The 23,219-nt window shown below is 39.4% G+C and overlaps 1 protein-coding gene across 3 annotated transcripts in view; it reads right to left on the reverse strand.

Annotated features, from left to right (window-relative positions):
* Positions 1–23,219, reverse strand: part of LPIN2 (lipin 2) — a 59,178-nt gene that overhangs the window by 8,917 nt on the left and 27,042 nt on the right. For all 3 annotated transcript variants that reach the window (XM_029922959.1, XM_029922960.1, XM_029922961.1), the window contains 11 exons: positions 22,580–22,675; positions 19,154–19,455; positions 14,486–14,593; positions 13,687–13,813; positions 12,509–12,854; positions 8,664–8,763; positions 5,364–5,551; positions 3,571–3,664; positions 3,077–3,146; positions 1,986–2,075; positions 957–1,039 (listed from right to left, as the gene is read on the reverse strand). In XM_029922959.1, coding sequence (XP_029778819.1) covers positions 957–1,039; positions 1,986–2,075; positions 3,077–3,146; positions 3,571–3,664; positions 5,364–5,551; positions 8,664–8,763; positions 12,509–12,854; positions 13,687–13,813; positions 14,486–14,593; positions 19,154–19,455; positions 22,580–22,675 — 1,604 coding nt within the window. The remainder of the gene's footprint in view (positions 1–956; positions 1,040–1,985; positions 2,076–3,076; positions 3,147–3,570; positions 3,665–5,363; positions 5,552–8,663; positions 8,764–12,508; positions 12,855–13,686; positions 13,814–14,485; positions 14,594–19,153; positions 19,456–22,579; positions 22,676–23,219) is intronic.

Here is a 23,219-nt window from a genome sequence, read left to right on the forward strand (position 1 = left end):
GAGATGAAATCAAGAGTCAGACACTTAAGTTAGCCACTCAAGCGCCCCACATACCCCTTTAAAAGAAGAGGGTAAAGGCAAGAAAATGAATGCTCAGGTTCAGACCAGCAGCTGAATTAAAGAGCTGGAGCAGGAGAAGGAGAAAAGAATCTGGCTGGACAAGTAGAACAGTAGAAATGAGAACGAGGTGCAGAGTGGCACTTTTCAGGGCCAGCCAATCCAAATGTCCAAAGGGATTCTACATTTTCCAAAAAATGAGATGGACCCACACCAATTTTGGGTGGTTTTTTTTTTTTTTTTTTTTTTTTTTTTGGTAGAGTGCACTCATGGGGAGTGGGGGGAGCAGAGGGAGAAGGAGACAGAATCTTAAGCACGCTGCATGCCTAGCCTGGGAGCCCGACCCACAACTATGAGATCATGACCTGAGCTAAAATCAAGTTAGATATTCAAACAACTGAGCCACCCAGGTGGCCCTAATTTATAGAAATTTCTACACCCAACGTGGGGCTCTAACTCATGACCTCAAGAACAAGAGTTGCATGCTCTACGGAGTCCACTAGGCATCCTTTGAAATTCTTTTGCATCTCCCTTTTGCACCTGAGAGGAAGCCAGAGGGCAGAGAACTGGGGATAGCACATCTTAGGACTCCCCAAGATCCCTTTCCCAGAGGCCTCCATTTCACAGGCATCTGATTCCATGGCTCCAAGATGGGAGCGAGGCATTTAAAAAGCAGAGATGGGTGTATTTACTCGTCTAAGCCGATTATACTTTTTAGAAAAGCAGAAGTTATCTGCTGAGTAGCACAAACAAGCCACTTATGGTCATGGTTGTTCACATGAGAAAGAAGTTTCTGACCAAAAATTAAAAAGAATTGTCAAAATCAGTTTGAATACAATGGCTAAAAAGCAGGGGCAGCCCAAGTGCTGTGAGTCTGGAGGAAGGATAGGGTACCCCACCTGCCACTGGCTGGCTCCTTTGTGCTCGATGACAGGTCACTGGTTGGCGGTGCCTCGGATTTTCCTTCCTTGGCCTCTGGAAGCTAAAACAAGATAGCAATGGCAATATGCAGTTTGCCCCCCGCAAAGACTAACAGGTAAAAATTTATCAGCAACCTTCTCTAGCAATTAGCAAAATGCTTAAGAAACAGCCTTTCTCTACTTTGAGACAGAGGACAGAAATCTGAGACAAGTCATATGCTATTATGCAAAAGCTGTTCACTACAAAACCAGAGGTTAAAAAAAGACCTTTAAGTTTATTTACTTATCTTGAGGCAGAGTGAGAGCAGAAGAGGGGCACAGAGAGAGGGAGAGAGAGAATTAAGGCAGGTTCTGTGCTGTCAGCGCAGAGCCCAATGCAGGGCACGAACTCATGAATTGTGAGATCATGACCTGAGCTGAAATCAGGAGTTGGACGCTCAATGACTGAGCCACCCAGGCGCCCCATAAGTAAAAATTTTAAAGGAGCACCATTTCAAGTCACAGACATAATACAACTGGCCCACACTCATTAGGTCTGCTCTGGGGACACCTGCACTACAGAACAGAGGTTACCGATGCCACAGCCACCACTACCGCCTCCTTGGTAGGAGACACGCTCTTACTTCTGTCTGGAAAGTAACATAGTGAGTGAGCAAAGGGAAAGAGGCTTTGGAACTGGACCCTTGGCCAAACCCTGGCTCTGCCCCTCACTGTTACGTGTGCTTGGTCAAGTCACCTCACCTCTTCGCGCCCCAGCTTCTCTCCCTGTAAAATGGGAACTCACACAGCTATACTGTCAGGCTGCAATACGGGTGAGGGGTAATGCACATAAAGCACCTGGCAGAGCACCCGCATATCAAACTGTTCAAAAATGATGGCTATAATTACTGTAAGACAGTATTATAAGCCCAAATTGACTTTCTTGTGCTGGCAAAAAGCTTTTTTGAATAAATGAAAAATTCACTTCTTTTCAGCCCATGGAAAAAATTACCTCTCCGGGTCGGTTACCTGTTTGGTCATGCTCTCTCTCTTACGCCAAAACCACCAGCGACCAGATTTCTTTGGCATCTTATCTTTGACCCAGGACTCGACTGTGGCCTGGAAACAATCAACTGGGGTCAGTCTAGTCTTTTGTCAGTCACAAAACACCCAAGTGCTTCCTACCATCCACCCACAGGTCGGTGCCTTATTATGGAATGTGAGCAACATTCCCTACACCTCCCCAACTCCTCCAGAGTTTGTAACACCTCTGACAGATGGACAGTCCTGTTTTGTGGTAGCATGGCTTTGTGGTAGTTCTGCGGTATGAGACAGGGTGGTCTGGCTAAATGGAGCAGGGGGCTGGTAAGTGGCTGCTCTCATTTCTCTACCACTGGAAAACATGTTCTCGTGAGTTATGAGGACCACAGGGCTCATGGACAGATTTAGAACAAATCTTCAGTTTCTATATAACAGGCTCATTAGCAATAATCTGATCCAATCACACTAACATCACACTTCTGGTGGTCACATCACCCTCTTCCTGCTGCTTCTTTCCATATTCATGAGAGGAATTCTTTTTCATGCATTCCATATTCAGCTAATAATTAGTAAAATCTCTCAGCTTTTATACACAACCAGAAACCAGTATAAACATCTAATAAAAAGGACAAAGATATGGCAGTCGGGTAAATTTCCTTGATTTGGGGCATGAGATAATTTGAGTGGGCACAGAAAACTCTTTGGATCTTCTGTAATATTAATTTAAATTTATTAAACAATGTTTTAATGTTTATTTTTGGGGCAGTGTGAGTGGGTGAGTGGCAGAGAAGACAGGGAGACAAAGAATCTGAAGCAGGTTACACGCTGTCAGTGCAGAGCCTGATGTGGGGCTCTAACTCACGAACTGTGAGATCATGACCTGAGCTGAAGTCAGATGCTTAACCAACTGAACTCCCCAGGCACCCCTATAATATTAAATTAATTTTTAAATAAAACTTTGACTAGTATCCAGTTTAGGAATGTGCCCATATAGATTTTTCTAAATACCATACACTGTAGCTACTTTTCTAAATACCGTATTTTACAGATACTTAGAAAACAAATGGTGATCATCTCACCTTCGGCAGACTCTTCTGGAATACTTGCAAGCTAAGGATCATGGGAGCAGCCAAAGCCCAGTTATAGTAACTGTAAGAAATAAAAATTGTGTAAAGCCATTACATAGAGAAGGGAGAGGATGAGAGAGAAAAGAAGGAGGTAGGAAGGAAGGGAGGGAGAAAGAAGGGAGGATGGGGGCATAGAAACAACATAAAATTCCTTATTCTTTTCAAGGAAGTGATGATCAGCTAAAGTTTTTGCCACATGAATGATCTTTGCTTCAAGCCAAAGTTCTTTGAGCAGAGAAGTAGTAAAATCTATCAGACAGAATAACATTTCAATGCTTCATTTAAAAAAAAGTTGAGGTATCATTTTCATTTCAAAGTCACTGACCACTAGCTCATTTGTATGTGATGGCACATTTTACAGCAAGAAAACTAGAATAGTTAAAAAGAGCACTTTGAAAAAAGGCCCTGCAAGAGTACAGAACAATTACAAAAGAAGGAGTATTTACCGGTTATATATCCGTATTACAAGGTTAGGATTGTCTATAAGTCCAGGGTTTTCTGCAAATTCATGATAAGTAATGATATGCTCCATAAATTTTTCTGCAATGTAAAATAATGATCCTCTGGTTAGAGATTACATAAATTTCTAAATGAAGTTATCATAATACTCTGCATTGAAGGATCTAAAAGAAAATGAGTCCTTAATTTTTTTTTTCATATTCATAAACAGGAAAATATCAGACATGGTTTTTATCCAGGACAAAAAAGAACACTTCCTTTTTCTATCCTTCCCCTCTTCTACCACTCCTCCCACAGTTAAAAACAAAAACCAAAAACACACCAACAACAAAAATGACACAGGAAAAAGGGGTATGCCAGAGACTTTCAGGAAAATAGACTACAGATGTGGCCAGAGAGAGCAAGGAAGACAGACACACACATGTGCACACACATTCTCTAGAATTAATGAAAACTATAGTTTCATTCTTAATAAAGACCAACGTTACTTGTAGGCTACTGCATAACTGGGAAATACTCATGGGGATCTTACAGCTGTCAGGGCATACTACATTAGGAAAAACAATCAAAACATTTTACAATTGCTTGGAGGGGGGGAATACCCTAATAAATACACACCAGAATTTAACTTAGGATGGGTCAAGAAATGAACCCCAAGTTCTTGAGAAATGAACAAGGATTCTGCATGTTCTCACCAGGATGGTTCTTCCTGGTGATTTGTATATTACTTACTTTCACTTGCCATTTCTGCCTCCTCCAATAAGAAACTCTACCTAAGTTACCCAGAATACCTAAGTATATATTTTATATAACTGTGCACTTTCCATTCCACCCCCCACTTGTATTTTTTCAAATGAAGACTTACGAGGATTAAGAGCTATTGACCATAACACACTCTTAATATCTTGCAAAAAATAAAACAAATAGAATTAAAGAGATGGAGAAGAGGCAAAATTACCACCTTGTGACCTTACAAAGAGAAAGTTCAGGAAAGCACAATTATAATGCTCAGGGCACCCAGTCTGCCAAACTCAGGCCTTGAGCTGCTCTGAGGTGGGGAGAGAAGACAAAAGAGGATACTAGCTGTGGAAGGAAACTCTTTCCATAGAGGAAAATCAATCAAGACCCACCAACCAAACTGACACAGTATTAAGAAGAGTTCAGGTTATAAAGGAAGGTAAAACCCAAAAGGTCAAAGAACTTGGGAAAGACACATCCGAGTGCTCACCCCACCCTGGAGTCCTCTGAATTGCCTCTGCTAAGCTCTTTCCTTTCTCTTGAGCAATTATACTTTCTGGGGCCAAGTCTCAAGACTGAGACAGAAAATAACCTCTCTACTTTATGCTAGAAAGACCATTTCCTCAGTAGACAAGTGATTTCCCGCAACTTCAGCCCTACTCTCATATCTAAGGCCCAGTGCTTTCCAGGAGGGCAGCTGGGCTGCAGTACACACACATTTCAACTTCACAGGGGAGAACATGGGACGCAGCATGAGCTGACCCTGGCTGCTCCACAAACAGGGCAGCTTGAGAATTTTCTACTTCTTCAGAGTGAAATGAGAGCCTTCAAGGCACACTCACTCACTTAAGGCATTTCTATGTAAGGTCACCCCATATGAGGTACCTTAAATGAGGGGCTGACATTAAAGGGAGATACTTGTTAGCTGCACAAGATCATTAAAGAATTTAATACCCTGTAGGGGCTGAACAGGAAGTTTTCTAGCAAGTGACAACCAGGCTGCTTTCTCCAATGAAGACATGGGTGTGACTGCCCGGCATACCTTTGGAAATTTCTCCGTTCTCACTGAGACCCCCACAAAGAGAGAGGGTGACATCGGGCAAGTCCATGGCAGAATCCGAGAGGCATTCGGTGCCGCTATCTGCAGCCGCACTTCCCACGGACTGTGGGGACTGGGAGCCAGAGAGCGTGTCAGATTCAGGCCACTGCCGGGAGCCAGGGTCCGATTCACTATGGGGAGGGGATGGGGAGAAAAGGATTTGTCTTATTACAACTTCTTGTATTCCTGGCTTACTGCAGGGTTCTCTGGGGGCTTGAACCAAATAATATATCCCCTTCACAAAAGAACAGATTGACCTATAGACACAGCTTTTCTTGGGAGTTTAAAATCATATCATAAAGGACATTAAAAATAACCTAATAGCACTGCTAAGGAATTAACTGTGAATCCAGTAAATAGGTCACAAAAATCACTACAGCCATTCACAATAAGATTAACTTTTCAACTACAGCCTTTCTGATTTTAATTAAAGGAGTCAAAGAGTTATAACCATTTATTTACATTTCCATGATGCAAATGAGAGAGTAATTTAAAAAAATCTGATGTTTGGAAACCTTTGATCCTAACCTCCTAGAAAAAGCTGTGGTACTATACACATCCTGTAGAAAATTACTGTAGTTCAGAGTTGTCTTGGCTTTTCTAAATTCATCTGTTACTTCACAAAATAGAACAAAGGAATTAGCAAGAGAAAATTCTCAGGATGGTAGACCTACCTTGAAAATGTTTTGAGAAATACACTAGAAATAAACTATTGTTACACTAGTGAGGGTTAGGACTAAAAAAGTTATTCAATATTTTCATTTTTCTACATGGTAAGGCACAGAAGCCAGGTTTTAGAAGATAATCCTCAGGGAAACTTTGTAATGAAGCATAAATCTAAATGAAATGGTACATTAAGTTTCTTATTCATCAATGTTTTACTGCTCTACACCCTTTGAAAGGATATTTAATGTCACTTTGAGAAAATGTTCTAGAAGTTTCAAATTATTTTATTCAAAAAGCCAGTCTAAATGTGATCCAGCAAAGTTTTATGATCTTTAGGGGAAAAACTCTTCAAATTTGAGCAGCAGGTGGCAGCAGAGTACAGATAGGTCATAAATAGAAAGCAGTTTCCAAAACTCTTATGTTTTGCATTTGAACCAACAAAAGATTTAGGTTTCTGAAAATCTTCTTAACAGCCATGTACACTCACACAATATTGAGATTAATTAGAGCAACAGAATATTCTCCCTGGAAATGGTGGAAAAGCCAAAGCCAATGCAAAGCAGCAGTTACTCTGGGGTCCGGGGGCAGGGCTGACCCCTGGGGACAACACAAACAGAAGACCGTGATGTGTTTCCTCTTTCCCCTAGGCCCATGGCTAGATCCCCTTATAGTGAGGTGTAGCCACATGACCATGACCAAATTTCTGGATGTGGACAGAAGGGGTGTACTGTGCCCTTCCCAAGCCCAGCCCCTGAAAACTCCCCTGTAGGAGCCTCTCTTTTCCCAGCGGAGGGCCTAAAGGAATGGTGGCACATCAAGATGGAAGGAAGCTCATGCTCCTGAATTCCTGTGTGCAAGGTGCCTCCCACCAAACATAAGCACTGGAATAGTACGTGACCAAGAAATACATTTCTATTGTGGTAAGCCACCAAGGTCTTGTGTTTTTTCAGAGCAGCTAGCATTATCAAAAGCAAAGTGACCTCTAAATAGATGGAGGAGGCCATCTGACTCAACATGGCGCCAAATCCACAGGAGTGATGCGGTTTATACTGAAGTTTCACTATAATTACAAATACTGGATACTTAGTCAAGATGACAGGATCAGGACCATTAACAAAACAAATGCTTAGAAGCATTACGACAGTCTCACCATCTTTAAGTATTTATAAAATGTCTCCAGAAATAATTTGTTCAGTAGGTTCAGGAGGTAATGAGCTAATGCAGCGAAGAGACGATGACCTAGGCAAGTTATAGGGAGCACAGTCAGGTTCCGTTGCATTAATTACTCTCTTCATTTAAAATTGATTAACTACTCCCCATTTTTTAAAGGGGAAACTAAGAACTCAATCTTTAGAACACTAATAAATAAAGGACTGTGAAATGTGAAAGAAAGTGATAATTCTAAGAGAGTTTACATTTTTACTTTCTTATTGCAAAAAAAATTGGAGCACTTCCAGTTCTTTCACCTTAAAAACCCAACTATTCCTTTATGTGAAGAAGATATTTTGAGACAAATTCAGGGCAGCGAGCTAGGAAGGTGTATTAAGGACCTTCCAAAAATATCTATAAAAAAATTAAGTATCGGGGCTCCTGGGTGGCTCAGTCAGTTAAGCGTCCAACTTTGGCTCAGGTCTTGATCTCACAGTTCGTGGGTTCGAGCCCTGCGTCGGGCTCTGTGTTGACAGCTAGCTCAGAGCCTAGAGCCTGCTTCGGATTCTGTGTCTCCCTCTCTCTCTGACCCTCCCCTGTTTGTGCTGTCTCTCAAAAATAAAAAAAACCTTAAAAATTAAAAAAAATTATATATCATTGTATCAACCCTGTCTATTTTAACTAAAAACTTAACATGTTTTTCAATCATTTATTTAGACGTGCTTAATTACATGTGCCTATGGCTCAGTATTTCAAACTATACTTTCCATGGGAAAAGTAAATTTTTTGTAATCACAGAGTCCTATAATGGAATTTCCCTAAGTATGGAAATAAACTTAGGAAAACAGTACAAACCGCATATCTGAGGTTTTAGTTATTCAAAAGGGGAAAACTGTAACAGGGAGAAGATAGGGTGACAAACGGTCAGAGCTCCAGGGAGTGTGGGGTGTGCAGGCGAGCCAGACCTGGGTACTTACCAGCCCAGCCCAAGTTCAGAAAAAGCCTGGGAGCTGAGACTTACTGAAGGAGTGAAGACATTCTTTGTAAAATGTTTTTGAATAAAGATATATTACCTTTAAAACACATAATAAATAATGCTAATGAATTTCCCCCAACACGTTGAGTTTGCATTAATGACTGTAAGATTTGCTAATGTGAAGTCATAACCATTGGTATAACCTTACATAGATTTAACTAGTGTACCTCTTCTCATTGTACTAAAAATTTCTTCATAAACAGGTAAATTATTAAGTTTCATATCATTACAATTCGAACACCAAAAAATTTCTGAATTTCCCAAAATCTGAAGCAATCATCCAACTTGGGTAAAGGTCATCATCACTTTGCTCGTTTTTCTCAGTGTTTTGCCCTAGAAATAGCCATTGTATTCACAGCTATTCACCCTTCAACATCTAAGAAATATACTACCTTTTAGGGAAATAGAGGGCTGCAACTTCAGGTTCTAGAGCTTTTAAGTCATCTAGGTAAATATCATCAGGTCCTTGGTGTTGGCTTCTCTTATGGACTCCTATTTTCAAGAAGAAAAACACATTGGAGGTAAGAATTTAAATTATTCTTCATTTACAACTCTGCAAGACAACAAAGGTTTACAAATAATGACCAATCATAAATCAAACTGTGTTTTATTTTTAAAGGTGTCAAATAATGTTTTCACATGTGTTTGTACTCAACCATCTATGCCAAAAGAGGAGAAATTCAGTGTTACACACACAACAGTTCCACAATAAACATATGCTAAATTAAATTTTTTTTAATGTTTATTTATTTTTGAGAGACACAGAGCATGAGCAGGGAAGGATCAGGGAGAGAGAGACACACACACAGGATATGAAGCAGGCTCCAAGCCGTCAGCACAGAGTCTAACGCAGGGCTCGAACTCACAAACATGACCTGAGCTGAAGCTGGACACTTAACCTACTGAGCCACCCAGGCGCCTCAACTTTTTAAAGTTTATCTGGGGGAAGGGGGAACGAGAGAGAGAGCGAGAGAGCGCGACAAAGAGAGAGAGCAAGAGCGAGAGAAAACGAATGAATGAATGAACATGAGCAGGGAAGGGGCAGAGAGAGAGAATCCCAAGCAGGCTCTAGCATACTGGCAGGCATGGGGCTCAAACCCATGAACCATGAGATCATGACCTGAGCCAGAATCAAGAGTCAGATGCTCAACCACCTGAGCCACCCAGGTGCCTCAATATATGCTTATTCCTCCATTTGCTATTACATGAATAATCCTAGCTCCTAAGTTATTTATATTTGATGATAACGTTTTCTTACAGTATGAATAAGCATGACCAAATTTGATGAAATCACTGACATTGACAAAGTGGTCCTTATTCTAAAACAACGAGGAAGGGGTGCCAGAAAGTCATATGGTGCCTAAGTATCACCAAGAATTACCTTTTGGTTGCAAAAGGACATAAATCCCTTCCAATGAATAAATCTGGCAGACAAGACCATAAACAAGCGATCACATTTAAAATCACTAACAGTGGGACATTCTGAGATGCTCTATGAAGTACTTAATACATCCCACGTGTAATCTTTAACTCAAAAAATAAACAATGTTTAACCCAAATCTAATTAAGCTTCTAGGTCTGTACTGCCCACTACAATAAGTCACCAGTCACATGTGCTACAGGGCATTTAAGGGTCCTAGTCCAAAATGGGGTATATAAAATGTGTTAAAAATTGTGTAAAACACAGGGGGCGCCTGGGTGGCTCAGTTGGTTAATCATCTGACTCCGCCTCAGGTCATGATCTCATGGTTCATGGAGTTCTAGCCCCACATTGTCCTGACAGCTCAGAGCCTGAAGCCTGCTTTGGATTCTGTGTCTCCCTCTCTTTCTGCCCCTCCCCCATTTACAGCATCTTTCTCTCTCAAAAATAAACAAACATTAAAAAAATTTTTTTTAATGTGTAAAATACACACCAGATTTCTAAGACTTACTATAAAAATGTAAAATATCTCAATTTTTATACTGATTATATGTTAAAATTGTAAGAGTTTGGGCTTACTATCTCAGAATATATATTACTAAGCTTAATTTCATTTATTTATTCATTTTAACGTTTATTCATTTTGAGAGAGACAGAGACAATTTGAGTGGGGAAGGTGCAGAGAGAGGAGGAGAAAGAGAGAATCCCAGGAAGGCTCCATGCTGCCTGCGCAGAGCCTGATGCAGGGCTTGAACTCACAAACCGTTAAGATCATGACCTGAGCTGAATCCAAGAGCTGGACACTTAGCCAACTGACGATTTAAAATGACATATGCAGCTCACATTACATTTCTACTGTGCACTGTTATTCTAGAGCTAACTTCCAGTTTCAGGAAATATGGGGATGTCACATTGAAAAAACTATCAGATACATCCAGAACATGAGAAAGCATACAAGAGAACTGACCGGACTCTGGTCAGTATCATGGGTGCAGAGAGGGGAAAAAGGAGTGAGGTAGTGTGTGGATGGCACTGTTCTAAATAAAAAAGGTTAATAACAAAAACCAAATGCAATATGTAAACCTTGGTGAGATCTTCGTTTGGAAGAAAAATAGCTGAAAAGCTTTTCTTGGTACATTTGGGGAAACATGAATAGGAATTCAAGATGACAATGGTCCGTAGTTCTGCAGAGAATGTGCGTATTCGTCAAGGGTGTATCTAATAGTATTTAAACGTGAAATGTCATAATGCTTTTGAACTGTTTTCAAATGTGTTAAAACAATAAAAAACTATATCTGTGTGAGTGTAGAGACAGAGAAAGAGAGGAAGAAAGCAAATATGCAAATTACCACCTAATAAAAAAGTCGTGGGAAGGGGCTGAGGGTGGAGAATAAGGCCAATGATGGTGGAAACCACTCAGTGTCCCTATCTCCATCTAGTCAGTTCCTATACTATGTGCTAGAACAGGGTCATTATTTCCTCCAATCACTCTGTGCTAGCAACAGAGAGGTCGTTATTTTCTAGACTAAAACAAAATAGTCACCCTAAAAACTGTATTTTCCTCCCTAACATTTCTTAATGCAGAATACATGGCCTCTGGTTGCAAAAGTGCTGAGCTCTGAAAAGAGGAGGTCACAGGTTAAGCAGGATCATCACCTGGACCATCACATTTGGCCACAAATACACTTGAAAGTCAAATTCTTTTAAGTTATTTCTGAATGACTCCGAAGGTCCATAACTGTAGTGGCTATTTTTTAAGTCAGTTCGTGATTACCTAACCTTTTGTGTTCAAATTTTTAAAAAAGTGAAAACAGTATTTGGTTATTATGTTACAGTAAGTATTTCCCATTTTTAGATAAGGCTTTACTTCCATAAAGAGAGGGTGAAGGCCAGTGTTCAGACAGGGAGTGAGTATGTCCTGCCTCTTAGTGTAGTAAGTATCAATGGACAACTTTATATTTTAAATAGTAATAATGTTCTGATTTATTAAACTTGTTTTCCAAAAGTGAGACACAGCTGTTGAGTAGCCAAGAGTTGGACCTGATGTTTTAACTATTTTAGAGGGAAATAACCAATGAAAACAGAGAACACGTACTAATAATTAGCACACATTTATTTATATCCCATGTTATTGGAAAAAAAGGACTTAATTTGGCCCTAACGAGATGTTTTATTTATTTATTTATTTTTTGATGTCTTTATTTATTTTTTTTATTTTGAGAGAGAGAGAGGCAGAGTGTGAGTGCAGGAGGGGCAGAGAGAGAGGGAGATACAGAATCTGAAGCAGGCTCCAGGCTCTGAGCTGTCAGCAGAGTCTGATGTCGGGCTCGAACCCACAGACTATGAGATCATGACCTGAGCTGAAGTCGGCTGCTTAACCGACTGAGCCACCCAGGCGCCCCTAACGAGATGTTTTAGGTAAAAACATTTTTCTCTCATCCAATTTTTTCTTTTTGAGCATGTAGTTTTTTAGGATTTCACTTCACTTTATTGCTATATTTTATCAATAAAGTGGTTGACTTTATGTACTAATTTGAGCACACTCACTAATTTTTTCAGTAACTGCTTCCCAAGGGCACATCGAGTAGCAGCAGGCGGGGGAGACCGGGGAGGAAGTCAGAATCCTGCTCCAGTAGAATTGGAATCTGGAGTGCAGCGGGGAAGCCCTATGAAATAAGCGATCCTAACAGTGTGGGACAGGTTGTAATCTAGCATTGAAATACAAAGGCAGCCATCATGGATCATTTGAAACACTGAAATAATTTATCATCTAAATTTGCAGTACCGTACCTGATGCCAAATTAAACAAATGATTACCTTTCTTCTTTGATGGTGAGTCTACTTTAGCTGCAGGTTTGGATTCTGAGGTAGCCTCCACTAACGACGGGTTAGGAAGGTGGTCTGCATCTAACATAGATGAAATCTGAGGAGGCCCCAGGGAAGGTTCAAGAAGTTCTGCAGCAGAAGTGGCACTGCTCAGCTGCTTACACGGGGTTCTGGGTTTGGGTTTCACTATGGTACAGACTGTTTCTTCCATGGAAATATCTTTTTCAACTTCACTTATGAGGTTGTCCTCACTGGGAATTACCCGAAAGTGGGTATTTTCTGATGGCGTAATTGTAGCTGTCCTAGGATGATGATCAGATCTCTCTCTTTTGGTGACCTAAAAAAAGTTGAATTATTTAAAAATTAGACTACTTTCAAAGGTGTTTGTTGTAATCTATTTCTTAAGCTGGATGCAGGTAAATGTATTCATTTTATTTATAATATTCAATAAATATATTATTTTGTATGTGTGACATATTTCATAATTAAGAAGTTGGAAAAATTAACAACTGCATTTTGTTTGTTCAATATCATGATACTTTCAAGAGTTCTATTCCTAACTGTTGTACTATGAAGAGTTAAACACTGGAGTAGACTAAGGAAATATGACAATTTTTAGATGCCAAAAAGAAGAATAGTCATTTTCAGGGAGAAAACTTGAGTGCTACATGAAAGGTTGAACTACCCCAAGGGTCTATTGAAATAGCATAAAAGTGGGTAGTCAAGTATCAATGCAAATCACACATACAAACAAAATGTATATTTTTTTAAAACTTGGACTAAACATTTTCTTTCTCAAGTAATGTATCTTTCTAATTCTTTCATTATGAGCTGACAAAAGAGTTTTCATAATCAGTTTTCCATTTACAACTTCAGTGTGGAAATTCTGGTTTCCTTTAGGTACCTTTAAATTTTTCTTTATTAAAATGTTAATTAACAATCAGCATTATTTACTAAACAGAAACGCACAACATAATGCTGGAATCCCTCTGCTACAAACAGTTGTAAAAAATATCAACGTTGGATTTCTTTATGTGACCACATGAGGGCACTACCATCATTTACGTTCACGTGCGCTAGCTCAGAAATCCCTGCTCCCCATGACTCAAAGACAGAGACCTCACGGGTTTTTAACTGGACGTACTCCACAGGCAAGTAAACATCAGTACCTTGGTGGACTCTGGGAACCCTCCCCACGTCCACTCCATGTGGGACTCAGATCTGAGCAGGCTCTCAGCAGGTTTCACCTCCAGCTCTGAATCGCTCTTAGGACACACTGCTGTTGGGGAATAGGGGCTGTAAACACAGGACAAAAAAATGTGATGCCTTTAAAGTCAGGAACTTCAGTCTTGTTGAGCTCGACAGATTAAAGGAAACACAAGCTTGAATATATTAACTTTATCCTGCCAGTATAAAGACTTTATTGGAGAGAATTTAAATGATTTCTTCCATTTGAGGTCTTTAATAATAATGAAAACAACACCAATGAGTATCTAATGAGGACTTGCTGGGTTCTCTGTAAACACTTTATATACATTATCCTTACTGATTCTCCCAAGAAATCAATAACAAAGATAATTTTACAGGAGATGAAATGCACAGAAAAGATGGGTTAAATTAACATAATGAGAGAAAATGGATTTAAACACAGAACCAAGTGAGACTGCACCTTTCTTCACATTATCCACAGTTACAGTTATTAGTTGACACTGTAAGATTAGAATTTTAGAACTGTAGAGGACCAAATTCTAGGCAGATAATATAGATCTACACTAACATTATGAGGATTAAATCAGATCAAGTTTAGGAAAAAATAATTATTGAGAGGAAAGGTCCATATTCATGTTAAAAATACACATTCAGTTCTCCTACATGAGAGAAATAGGAAATATCATTACTGTCACATAACAGAAAACCTATTTAATATATCTTTTCTTAAACAAATGGAGAAATTTTGAAAATACTTACTTGTCTAAAGGGGACCAGTCTCCATCGGATAAGGGGTAATGGTCCCCAGAATGGAAGAGCAAAGGCTCCTTATATTCATCTTCCTTTAAGGAAGCATTTGAAAATCCTCTGTGAAAGGAAAAAAAAAAAATCAGGAACAAGGACATCGTCAGCTTAAAAATATCTCCAAATCTACTGACACAGTCTAAATGATACAAATGAAGAAGACCAAATGATTAGTAACTAATCCTCTTAAAAGAAACCTATGAAGCAGAAGGGGAGATTCACTGATGCCACCACCCACTATACACTACCACCACCATTCAAATATGGAATAAACAGAGGGAGGACAGAGAAGAAAATGTGATTAAAACTGATGTGATTGGGGATACCTGGGTGGCTCAGTTGGTTCAGCGTCCAACTCTTGATTTCTGTTCAGGTCATGATCTCAACACCAGGCTCTGTGCTGACAGCACACAATCTGCTTGAGAGTCTCCCTCTCCCTCTCTCTCCGTCCCTCCCTCATGCATGTGTGCATATACTCTATCTTTACAGGAGGATTAAATAATGCTAATAGGGTTTTAATTAATTTACCCTTTGGTTTTTCTTGAATTTGCAAAGTTAATGTAACTAACTTGCCATATAACCTTGAAAACATCCCTCAGAAGCACTGTGGGCCCCAGTTTTTCATCTTTGATTGGAAATCTATCACTTGTCCTGTCTACTCCACAGAGTCCGTATGAGATCTACGTAGTGTATTATGCTGAGAACTCAGAAAAGTATAAAGAAGAACTCTACTTTCCAGTTTGAGAGCTTCTTCTAGGAAATTCTACATCCTGCCAGGACAGATATTTTACATAAAATGAGACTATCTGAATTTACTTAATATGGTAGGCTAAAAATAGAGGTAAAAATCAGTTTATTAATTTTTAATGTTACCCTTCTTCCTTTCTATCTTTATTTACATGCTCTGCTTTACTACTAATTCTGCCATGCAATAGTTTTCCCATATAGCTGTATCTTCCAATTTAAGGTTTTCCCAACTCTAATGAGAGGAATTAAACTCTGGTAGAATACCTCATTTCAAGAGGAGAAAAATCTATACTTGAAAAAGGCAGATATCTAGGTCAAAATACTCTTATTTCTCAAAAAGTTAGCATCAGGAGGTTGTTTTGTTTAATATTAAAAAAAAAAAATTTTTTTTGAGAGAGTGCAAGTGGGAGAGAGGGGCAGAGGGAGAGAGAGAATTCCAACTAGGCTCTGTGTTCTCAGCACAGAGCCTGACATGGAGCTCAATCTCACGAATCATGAGATCATGACTCGAGCCAAATGTTCAAACAACTGAGCCACCCGAGTGCCCCTTAAAAAATGAACATGAAATGGTAAAAACAAAAAGGGAAAATGCAATGCTTATGAATCAGATGCTTATTTGACAAACTGGAAAGAACAGTACAGTATGACACATCACTACTCATATGGTTTGAAAAAAACAATGTAAAAGTCACAGAAACTTATTTATTTGGCACATATTTCACTGTATTATAAAAGGTAAGTCAAGAAGAGCTCAGAAAGCATACTGGTATTAGTAAAATATTGCTGAATGCTTCTAAAAACTTGCTAATAAGCACTTTTCAAAATGGCACAAGTGCCTGAGCACATTCAACAAACTAGGTAGACCACGACAGAGGAACTGTAATACATGACCTGAGGATAAAGGGAGTGGACTGTGAAGACAATAGTACAAACACTGACTACATCTATGTCAAAATATAAGACAAATACATAAACACCAAACAGCAGAAAACTAGCAGTAAACAGCTGAACTCTGAGTCAGGGTTGGGGGATGTGGGAGGTTCAGCCGCTGACGTTCATACTCAGTGTGTGAAGAGAGCACTTCAGCCTTCACCGATGTATCTCAGCATGGCTTCAAATTCAATACCATTTCATAAACTAATGATCTTTCCTATTCAAAAGCCAAGAGAGGTTATATGATGTATATATAACTGTCAAAATTCACTCCATTGCATACTTAAGTTCTATGAATATAACTGTATGTAAATTATTATCTCAGTTTTTTAAAAGCAGGGAAAAATCAATAGAAAGTTAAAATAAATGGTCTGCTTTATTTACACTGAAGAAATTAGAGGGACTAAATGAATATTCGTCTATTTATCTGGTGGTATTATGTAAGAGATAAATGGGGTTGCTAACCACCATGACCAAAGATCACTAACTCTATAAACAGTATGTTTATCCTCAGCCTTAGCACAGTAGTGGTCAATACATTTCAGTGTGGCTAATGATCTCATTTTGATTTTGGATACAGGACATTTCTCATAAAAAATAGGATTGAAAGGAGCCCTGAAATGTTTCTCTGTCTACTGTATCAGAAATCAAGGGGAGGAAAGGCAGGGAGAGGCTCTAAGATTCCAGTCATCAGAGAAGAACATGGAGGGTTTTCTAGAAGCCAGTTATTGAGGAGAGGAAGTCCACAGCCTCAGGGCAATAGATCCTGTTTATAAAAAGTCTTAGGCTCTCTCTACTTAGCTTCCAGATACAACTTGCAAACAAGTCTGCTTTGGTGGATTAAAAGAAGAGATTCCTTTCTGATGGTGTGATCTTAATCCTCCATTTTTAATAGTGCTGGGTATTTTAAGTATCTCATCAGTGGCATGTTTTTTACATTTGCATTCAAGATTGTGCTAGAGCCCATCCAATCTTGAAAAGACTCTTCGCTCCAAAAGACTACTTAGCCCAGGCACAACATTTTTAATATATATAGACACTAACATGTCCTTCCATCCTCTGGAAGGACAAACAAGGCTTCCATGCTATATACAAGTCCATCTTGAGGAAGGGAGAGGCTCACTAGTACAATTTACACAAAGCTCTCTGGAGTTTAAAGCTCTCCAATTTAATGTGTTTCTTCTAGCTATGCTACAGCAACCTGGTTTCAAGGATGATTTCCTCTTTCATCTGCTTCCTTCAAGGAGCCTCAATTAACCTTAATTCTATTATCCATGAAATTCTTGAAATGTAAAGAGAATGCTATTTAAATAGAACGCTATTTATCAAAATAAAATAAAAACCACGTGGAGGTATTTCTCTGGAAACAGAATTTCTTTCCTAAGTGGTAGGGACCTGAGGAGGGGAAGATATTTGAAAGCTGCAAATTTCCCAATCCTATCTGATTTCTAGATCACACAACTGCAAAAGCAGTTGACTTCTTATTCTTTTCCTCTGATTCTTTAACCTGTTTAATATGCTGTTAATACTTTTGATCCTAAATATCCCCCCAAATTATTTTAGAATCTAGATGCTGAGCTGGAAGAGCCTTGCAAACCATATAGTTCAATTTTCGTATTTCACAGAATAAGAAACAAAGGCCCAGAGTAATCAAGTAGCTGCTATTCCACAATCAAAAACAGAAGAGGCCCAGTCTTCTACCTTTTAGCTCAGTGCTTATTTCAGTATACATCTGACCTGAATTCTCAGGACTGTTACATTTTGTCCTTTTTTTTTTTTTTTTAAGTCCTAATTTCTGTTGGCTGCATAATTGACCAGATCCTCTTTTAAGGAGATTTTAGGTAAGAGTTCCTCCAAGTGGCAGTTTCTATGATGTACAGTAATCCAAAGAAAAAGAAAACCACCAAACTCCTGAAAATTATCATAAGGCCCTACTTTACATGCATTCTGACATACCTGCTTACCAAGCAAGCAAGGTTCTGGCTCAGAGACACAGAACTAACCACCATTAACTGACAACCAACTATTAACTGTCACTACTCTTGACAGATGTGGCTGATGAAGGCAGCCTTTTGCACAATCTAGAAAAGGCAGACTACCTTGCTCAACTGTATTATAATAAAGGATATGAATCAATAAACTTCAAGGGCAAAAGTGTTACTCCAGCGTCCTTTCTGGTGGATCTTGGAAAAATTGTAGGTAGAACTTTAGGGTTATTGTGGGCAACAACTTCTTGTCCAATGATCATCGATAAAGTAAACCACCCTGCTGACACACATATGGCCCTTGCCAATGTCACAGCAATCACTGCGTAGGACAGGTAGAAGACAACCTTTTAAAAACTGAAATCTTGAACAAAAAAATACATGTTCTACCCCCTAACCTTCTAAACCCTAGGCAGTGCTGACTTAAAAATTGGCATATTTGAGCTCTTCTATTGAGCTGGTAAATAGGAAGTAGTCAAGATTTCTCACTTAAAAAAAAAACTGCACACAAAAATCCTTTCCTTTTCAACTTACTGGGAATGTTTTGATGAAAACTCAAAACAAAAATTCTAAGCTTCTCAGCAACAGGTGAGATACCAAGACTACTGAGTAGGGATATTCACCATACGTAGCCTCGGGGCCAAGTCACTAATTCAGATCTTCTTTGTGACTTACAATTTATTTGGCTTTTGGAAAGCTACTGATGGAAAGCCACACACTGCCAGTCTGCTTCAAGTGGTATGTTAATATCACAGCAGGATGTCTGATGGCAAATTTTATAGAATAGCAGAAAGGAAAAAAGAAAATGTCTCTTACACTGATTCCACAATAAACTGTTACGGGGAAAAACAAGTTTAAACCTCACAGTGCAGATCCATGAAAGAAACAACAGCAACTCACTGGAGCTGAGCTCTGCCCACAGCATGTGCGTGCCTGACACTCGCACAGAGAGCCCTACCTTGCTGACTGGGCTCCCTTGTCCTCGTCAGAGCTCATTTCCACACCCACGGCACCTTCTGCGGGAGGGGAAGCAGTCTGGTCTTCCCTCTTACTGTCCTGCTTGCATTTCTTTCTCCTTCGTTTTTTCTTTTTCACAGAACTTGAAGGGAAAACTGTTTCCGTTTCCAAGATGTGGGAGATGTCTGAACTCTGAGATGGTCTTTCATTTCCACCAGATTTCACCAAAGGAGTATCGATATCTTTGAAGAACTGATCTTCAGTAGGAATTGGTGAGGTGGCAAGGTAGGCAGGAAGCTTTTCCTTAAAGAGAACATGGAGAAAGAAAAGTTGTCCCTGACAAAGTAGACAGTGAATCAGAGCAATAATGAACTCTTTGCATACCTAAATTCACAGTGGTAGCAAGAATACATAATCCCTAAAGGTAAGAATGTCACACCGAACAGTGTCCCTGCCCACTCTAGTGTGAATAGGTCTTTACCCTGGTACACACAGATAATTCATCTAGTCCATGTAACTGAATACATTTGAAGGAACCACTATACCAAATCAAAGGGCACACACAAAAACTGTAATTAAAGCACAGCCAATTAAATATTCTGTAAGGGGAGTTCAAAGCAGCAACAGCAGCATTCCAAGGAGGTAATACAAAGCACTCTGTCAAGAACTTACAAAGAACAGTAATAGGATAAAGCAGAAGGCAGGGATCAGGAGGCAGTAGGACAGGTGAGTGAAGTGAGGCTCTCTGGTAAAATGTGTGTTTGCTAAATTAAATGAGGGTGGAAAAAGGTGATTTAGACAATACTCTGTTAACAAAAGAAATTGGTGGGTTTTTAAATTGTAAAGGTATTTAAAACATCTGTTCAGGAATTCAAAGGAAGAAAATAAGGCCCACCAGTTAGAAATAATTAAACTAGTAATTGAATATCAAATACATGATCAAAGTCTGGTGTTCACAAAATTCACTTCTTAGTTACTGGCTTCATGCCTTCATATCATGGGGGAAATGGAAGATAGGTCAGAGAGCCAAATTAACCTCAAGTAACTTAGAATACTCATGTTTCTACATAACAGTCCTGAAAGTGAGTGAATTTCCATAATCCTTCTTAATCAAGCTTTTGACTTTGGCTTTGGTAGACATATTACACCTGATCCAAGCAAAATTTGTGTTCACCAGCAACACACACTTACTGTGTGACAACAGTAACTGTGATGACAGGTTATTATTCCACATGCCCCTGGGTCACCCAAGTTACAGGCTATAGTCTCCAACTTCCAGGGCCTTGTAATTCAATGGTCTTTGTTATTATAATTAAAGTTTACTGTACTTTTAATTTTTAATTTGAGAGAGAGAGAGAGAGAGAGAGAGCGTGAGAGCACGCACAAGTAGGGGAGAGGGGCAGAGGGAGAGAGAGAATCTTAAGCAGGCTTAGTGCTGAGTGAAGGGGTCTTGATCCCACAACCCTGGGATTGTGAACTCAGTTGAAATCAAGAGTCGGACATTGAACGGACTGTACTATCCAGGTGCCCCAAAGTTTACTGGTACTTCTTAAAAACTGTTTTGTCTCTGGTGGTATTTCCTAGTTCTATTACAGCACTACTTGTAATGTGTTGGGGACAATGAAATAACTTAAATCTCTATCAGTACAAGAATGGTTAAACTGTGGTGTATCCATACTATGAATGATTGCGCCACTATTAAAAGGACAGGGTTAGATCTGGAACTACTAGCTTGAAAAGGATGCTGACGATATGCAGTTTAGATGAGCAGAGTCTGAGAGAAACAAAAATGTAAATAAATGGGAGCCAGATGGGTTTTGGTAGTGTTTATCCCTTTTATAACTGTAAACTCTTGGAGAGTGGGGGCATATTTTATTCATAGTATGTGGCACAGAGTAGTAATGTTGTTGGATGAATCAACGTTTAAAAAATTATAGAGAAGCATACTAAAGAAAATCTGAACAATTTGATGAAACAGGATAGGAAAAAGGGGCTGGAAAGTTGGCATTCTCCAAGTCAACCTTGCTAAGCATAGTTGTAAGTGGAATCATCAGAACTGACCATGAGAACCAGGTAAAAAATGAACAATAACCCAGCCCTCTCATTTACAAAGTCTAATCAATCACTGTCCTGAAATATACATAATTTTAAGGAACACATCAAAAATATTTTATTCTTGGGGCGCCAGGGTGGCTCAGTCAGTTAAGCATCCAACTTGATTCTGGATCAGGTCACGTTCTCATGGTTTGTGAGACTGAGCCCTGTGTCGGCTCTGCACTGACAGCATGGGGCCTGCTTAGGATTCTCCCTCTCCCTTTCTCTGCCTCTCCCCTGCATCCATGTGTCTGCTTTCTTGCTCAAATAAATAAATGTTTTAAAAAAATATTTTATTCTTGTGGTAACTCATTTATTGTATCATTCTGCCTTTTGCTGTCTCTGATGAGAAAAAACTTTGATAAGGCCAAGCAAACACAAACAAAGTAATACAAAAACAAGTAATTAACAGGTGCTAGAAAAAAGACTGGTCTGGAAGGGTTCCCTTTCATAATCATACTTTGCATGCTGCTTTCCATATATTGGCATTTAAATTGTTGGCTTCTCTCTAAACTAGAAATGATAAACAATCTCAATTCTGTTTATCTTCTGGTGACTTTTCTTCTTTGTGAATTTATGATATCCAACTGGCAGTTCTTGAAAACCCCAAAAAAGTAGTCCTGTATCCTTAATAACTTGAAGGTTATCATTTTTGCTGAGATTTTATTCTTTATGATGGAAACTAGACGATGCGTCTTCTAAGATCCACACTAAATCCATCAAGAACAGTTTACCACCAAGACATCAGTGGATACACGGGGTGGGGAGGAACAAACTGTTCTCTCTTAAAGAAGCTGAATATGCAATAATGGTTTAAAAAGATACAGGCCAATTAATTTAAATCTCTTGAGATCATAATGAACTCATTCACAAGACTATTCAAGGTTAGAGATCCAATGTCCCTAACCAAAATGGTAAACATGTTTTCCAAGTTTAAAGGTCACACATGTACAAACACACACACACAGACACACACACACAGCTTGCAGAGAGAGATATGCCTTCATTGCTTAGGTGGAACTTAGTGTATTCAGTCAAGGTGTAAAACTTTAACAGATACTAAGTAAGAAAGCTCATTAAAGACAGAGAAAAAGACCAAGTGCAAGGGCCTTCTGTATGCTCTCTGTACTCTGACACTTGGTGCCGAGAAAAGCTCCTCACTCCTCTAGCTCCTTTCTGATAGCTCAGTTCTTCAACCTAAACCTAAAGCTCATTTAACCTGCAACAATCACCTCTATAACTAAGCATGAAAACTGTAGGACATTTCTGTTTGGGGACAGGTCCTGGAGCCTGAATACAACATGGAAAATGAATGTGACCCACTAGAACTTACATATTCCTCTTCAGTCTCCTCCACAAAGAAAGCTTCCCCATTGTCACCCAATTTCATGTGAAGATCCACTGCATCGCCATTGATTTCTATATCAATCTAAGAAGAGAAAGTATGATTTAGTATTAAATCTTTCATTCATGCTAAACCAAGTCCATGCTAAAACCAAGTCCAAATTCTGGGTTCTCAAGCCAAACTTAGTATTAAGGTTCCTAGAGTGACAGCCTCTGAGAAACACTGCTACCTGCCCCACCATCCCACTGTAAAAAAACAAACAGACCTGGGAAGGAAGGGGATGGGTAACCAGGGACTGAAAGAAAATGTTGTATCATCTATTTTTTGGAACATAAAGTCTTTTACTTAATTTCCCAAATGGCATAAAATAGGGGAAATGTCACAGTCAGCAAGCTGTTGAGCACTTCCAGAGTTACAGCACAGGCAGGCCTCAGCTGGCATGGTTCAGACAACCACAGAGTTCAGTTACTGTGGTATGTTACCTGTAACTGCACAAAGCACAGACTTCACTGCCAGCTGTCTACAGACCACTACATAAAAAACAGATGCCCAGCATTATCAGTACTATCACATCACCTTCTCAACATGACTAGCTGGTGACAAGTGCACCAAATCTACTGGTGACTAG

This window comes from Suricata suricatta, chromosome 14, assembly GCF_006229205.1.
Source record: "Suricata suricatta isolate VVHF042 chromosome 14, meerkat_22Aug2017_6uvM2_HiC, whole genome shotgun sequence".
In the NCBI taxonomy this organism is placed as follows: domain Eukaryota; kingdom Metazoa; phylum Chordata; class Mammalia; order Carnivora; family Herpestidae; genus Suricata; species Suricata suricatta.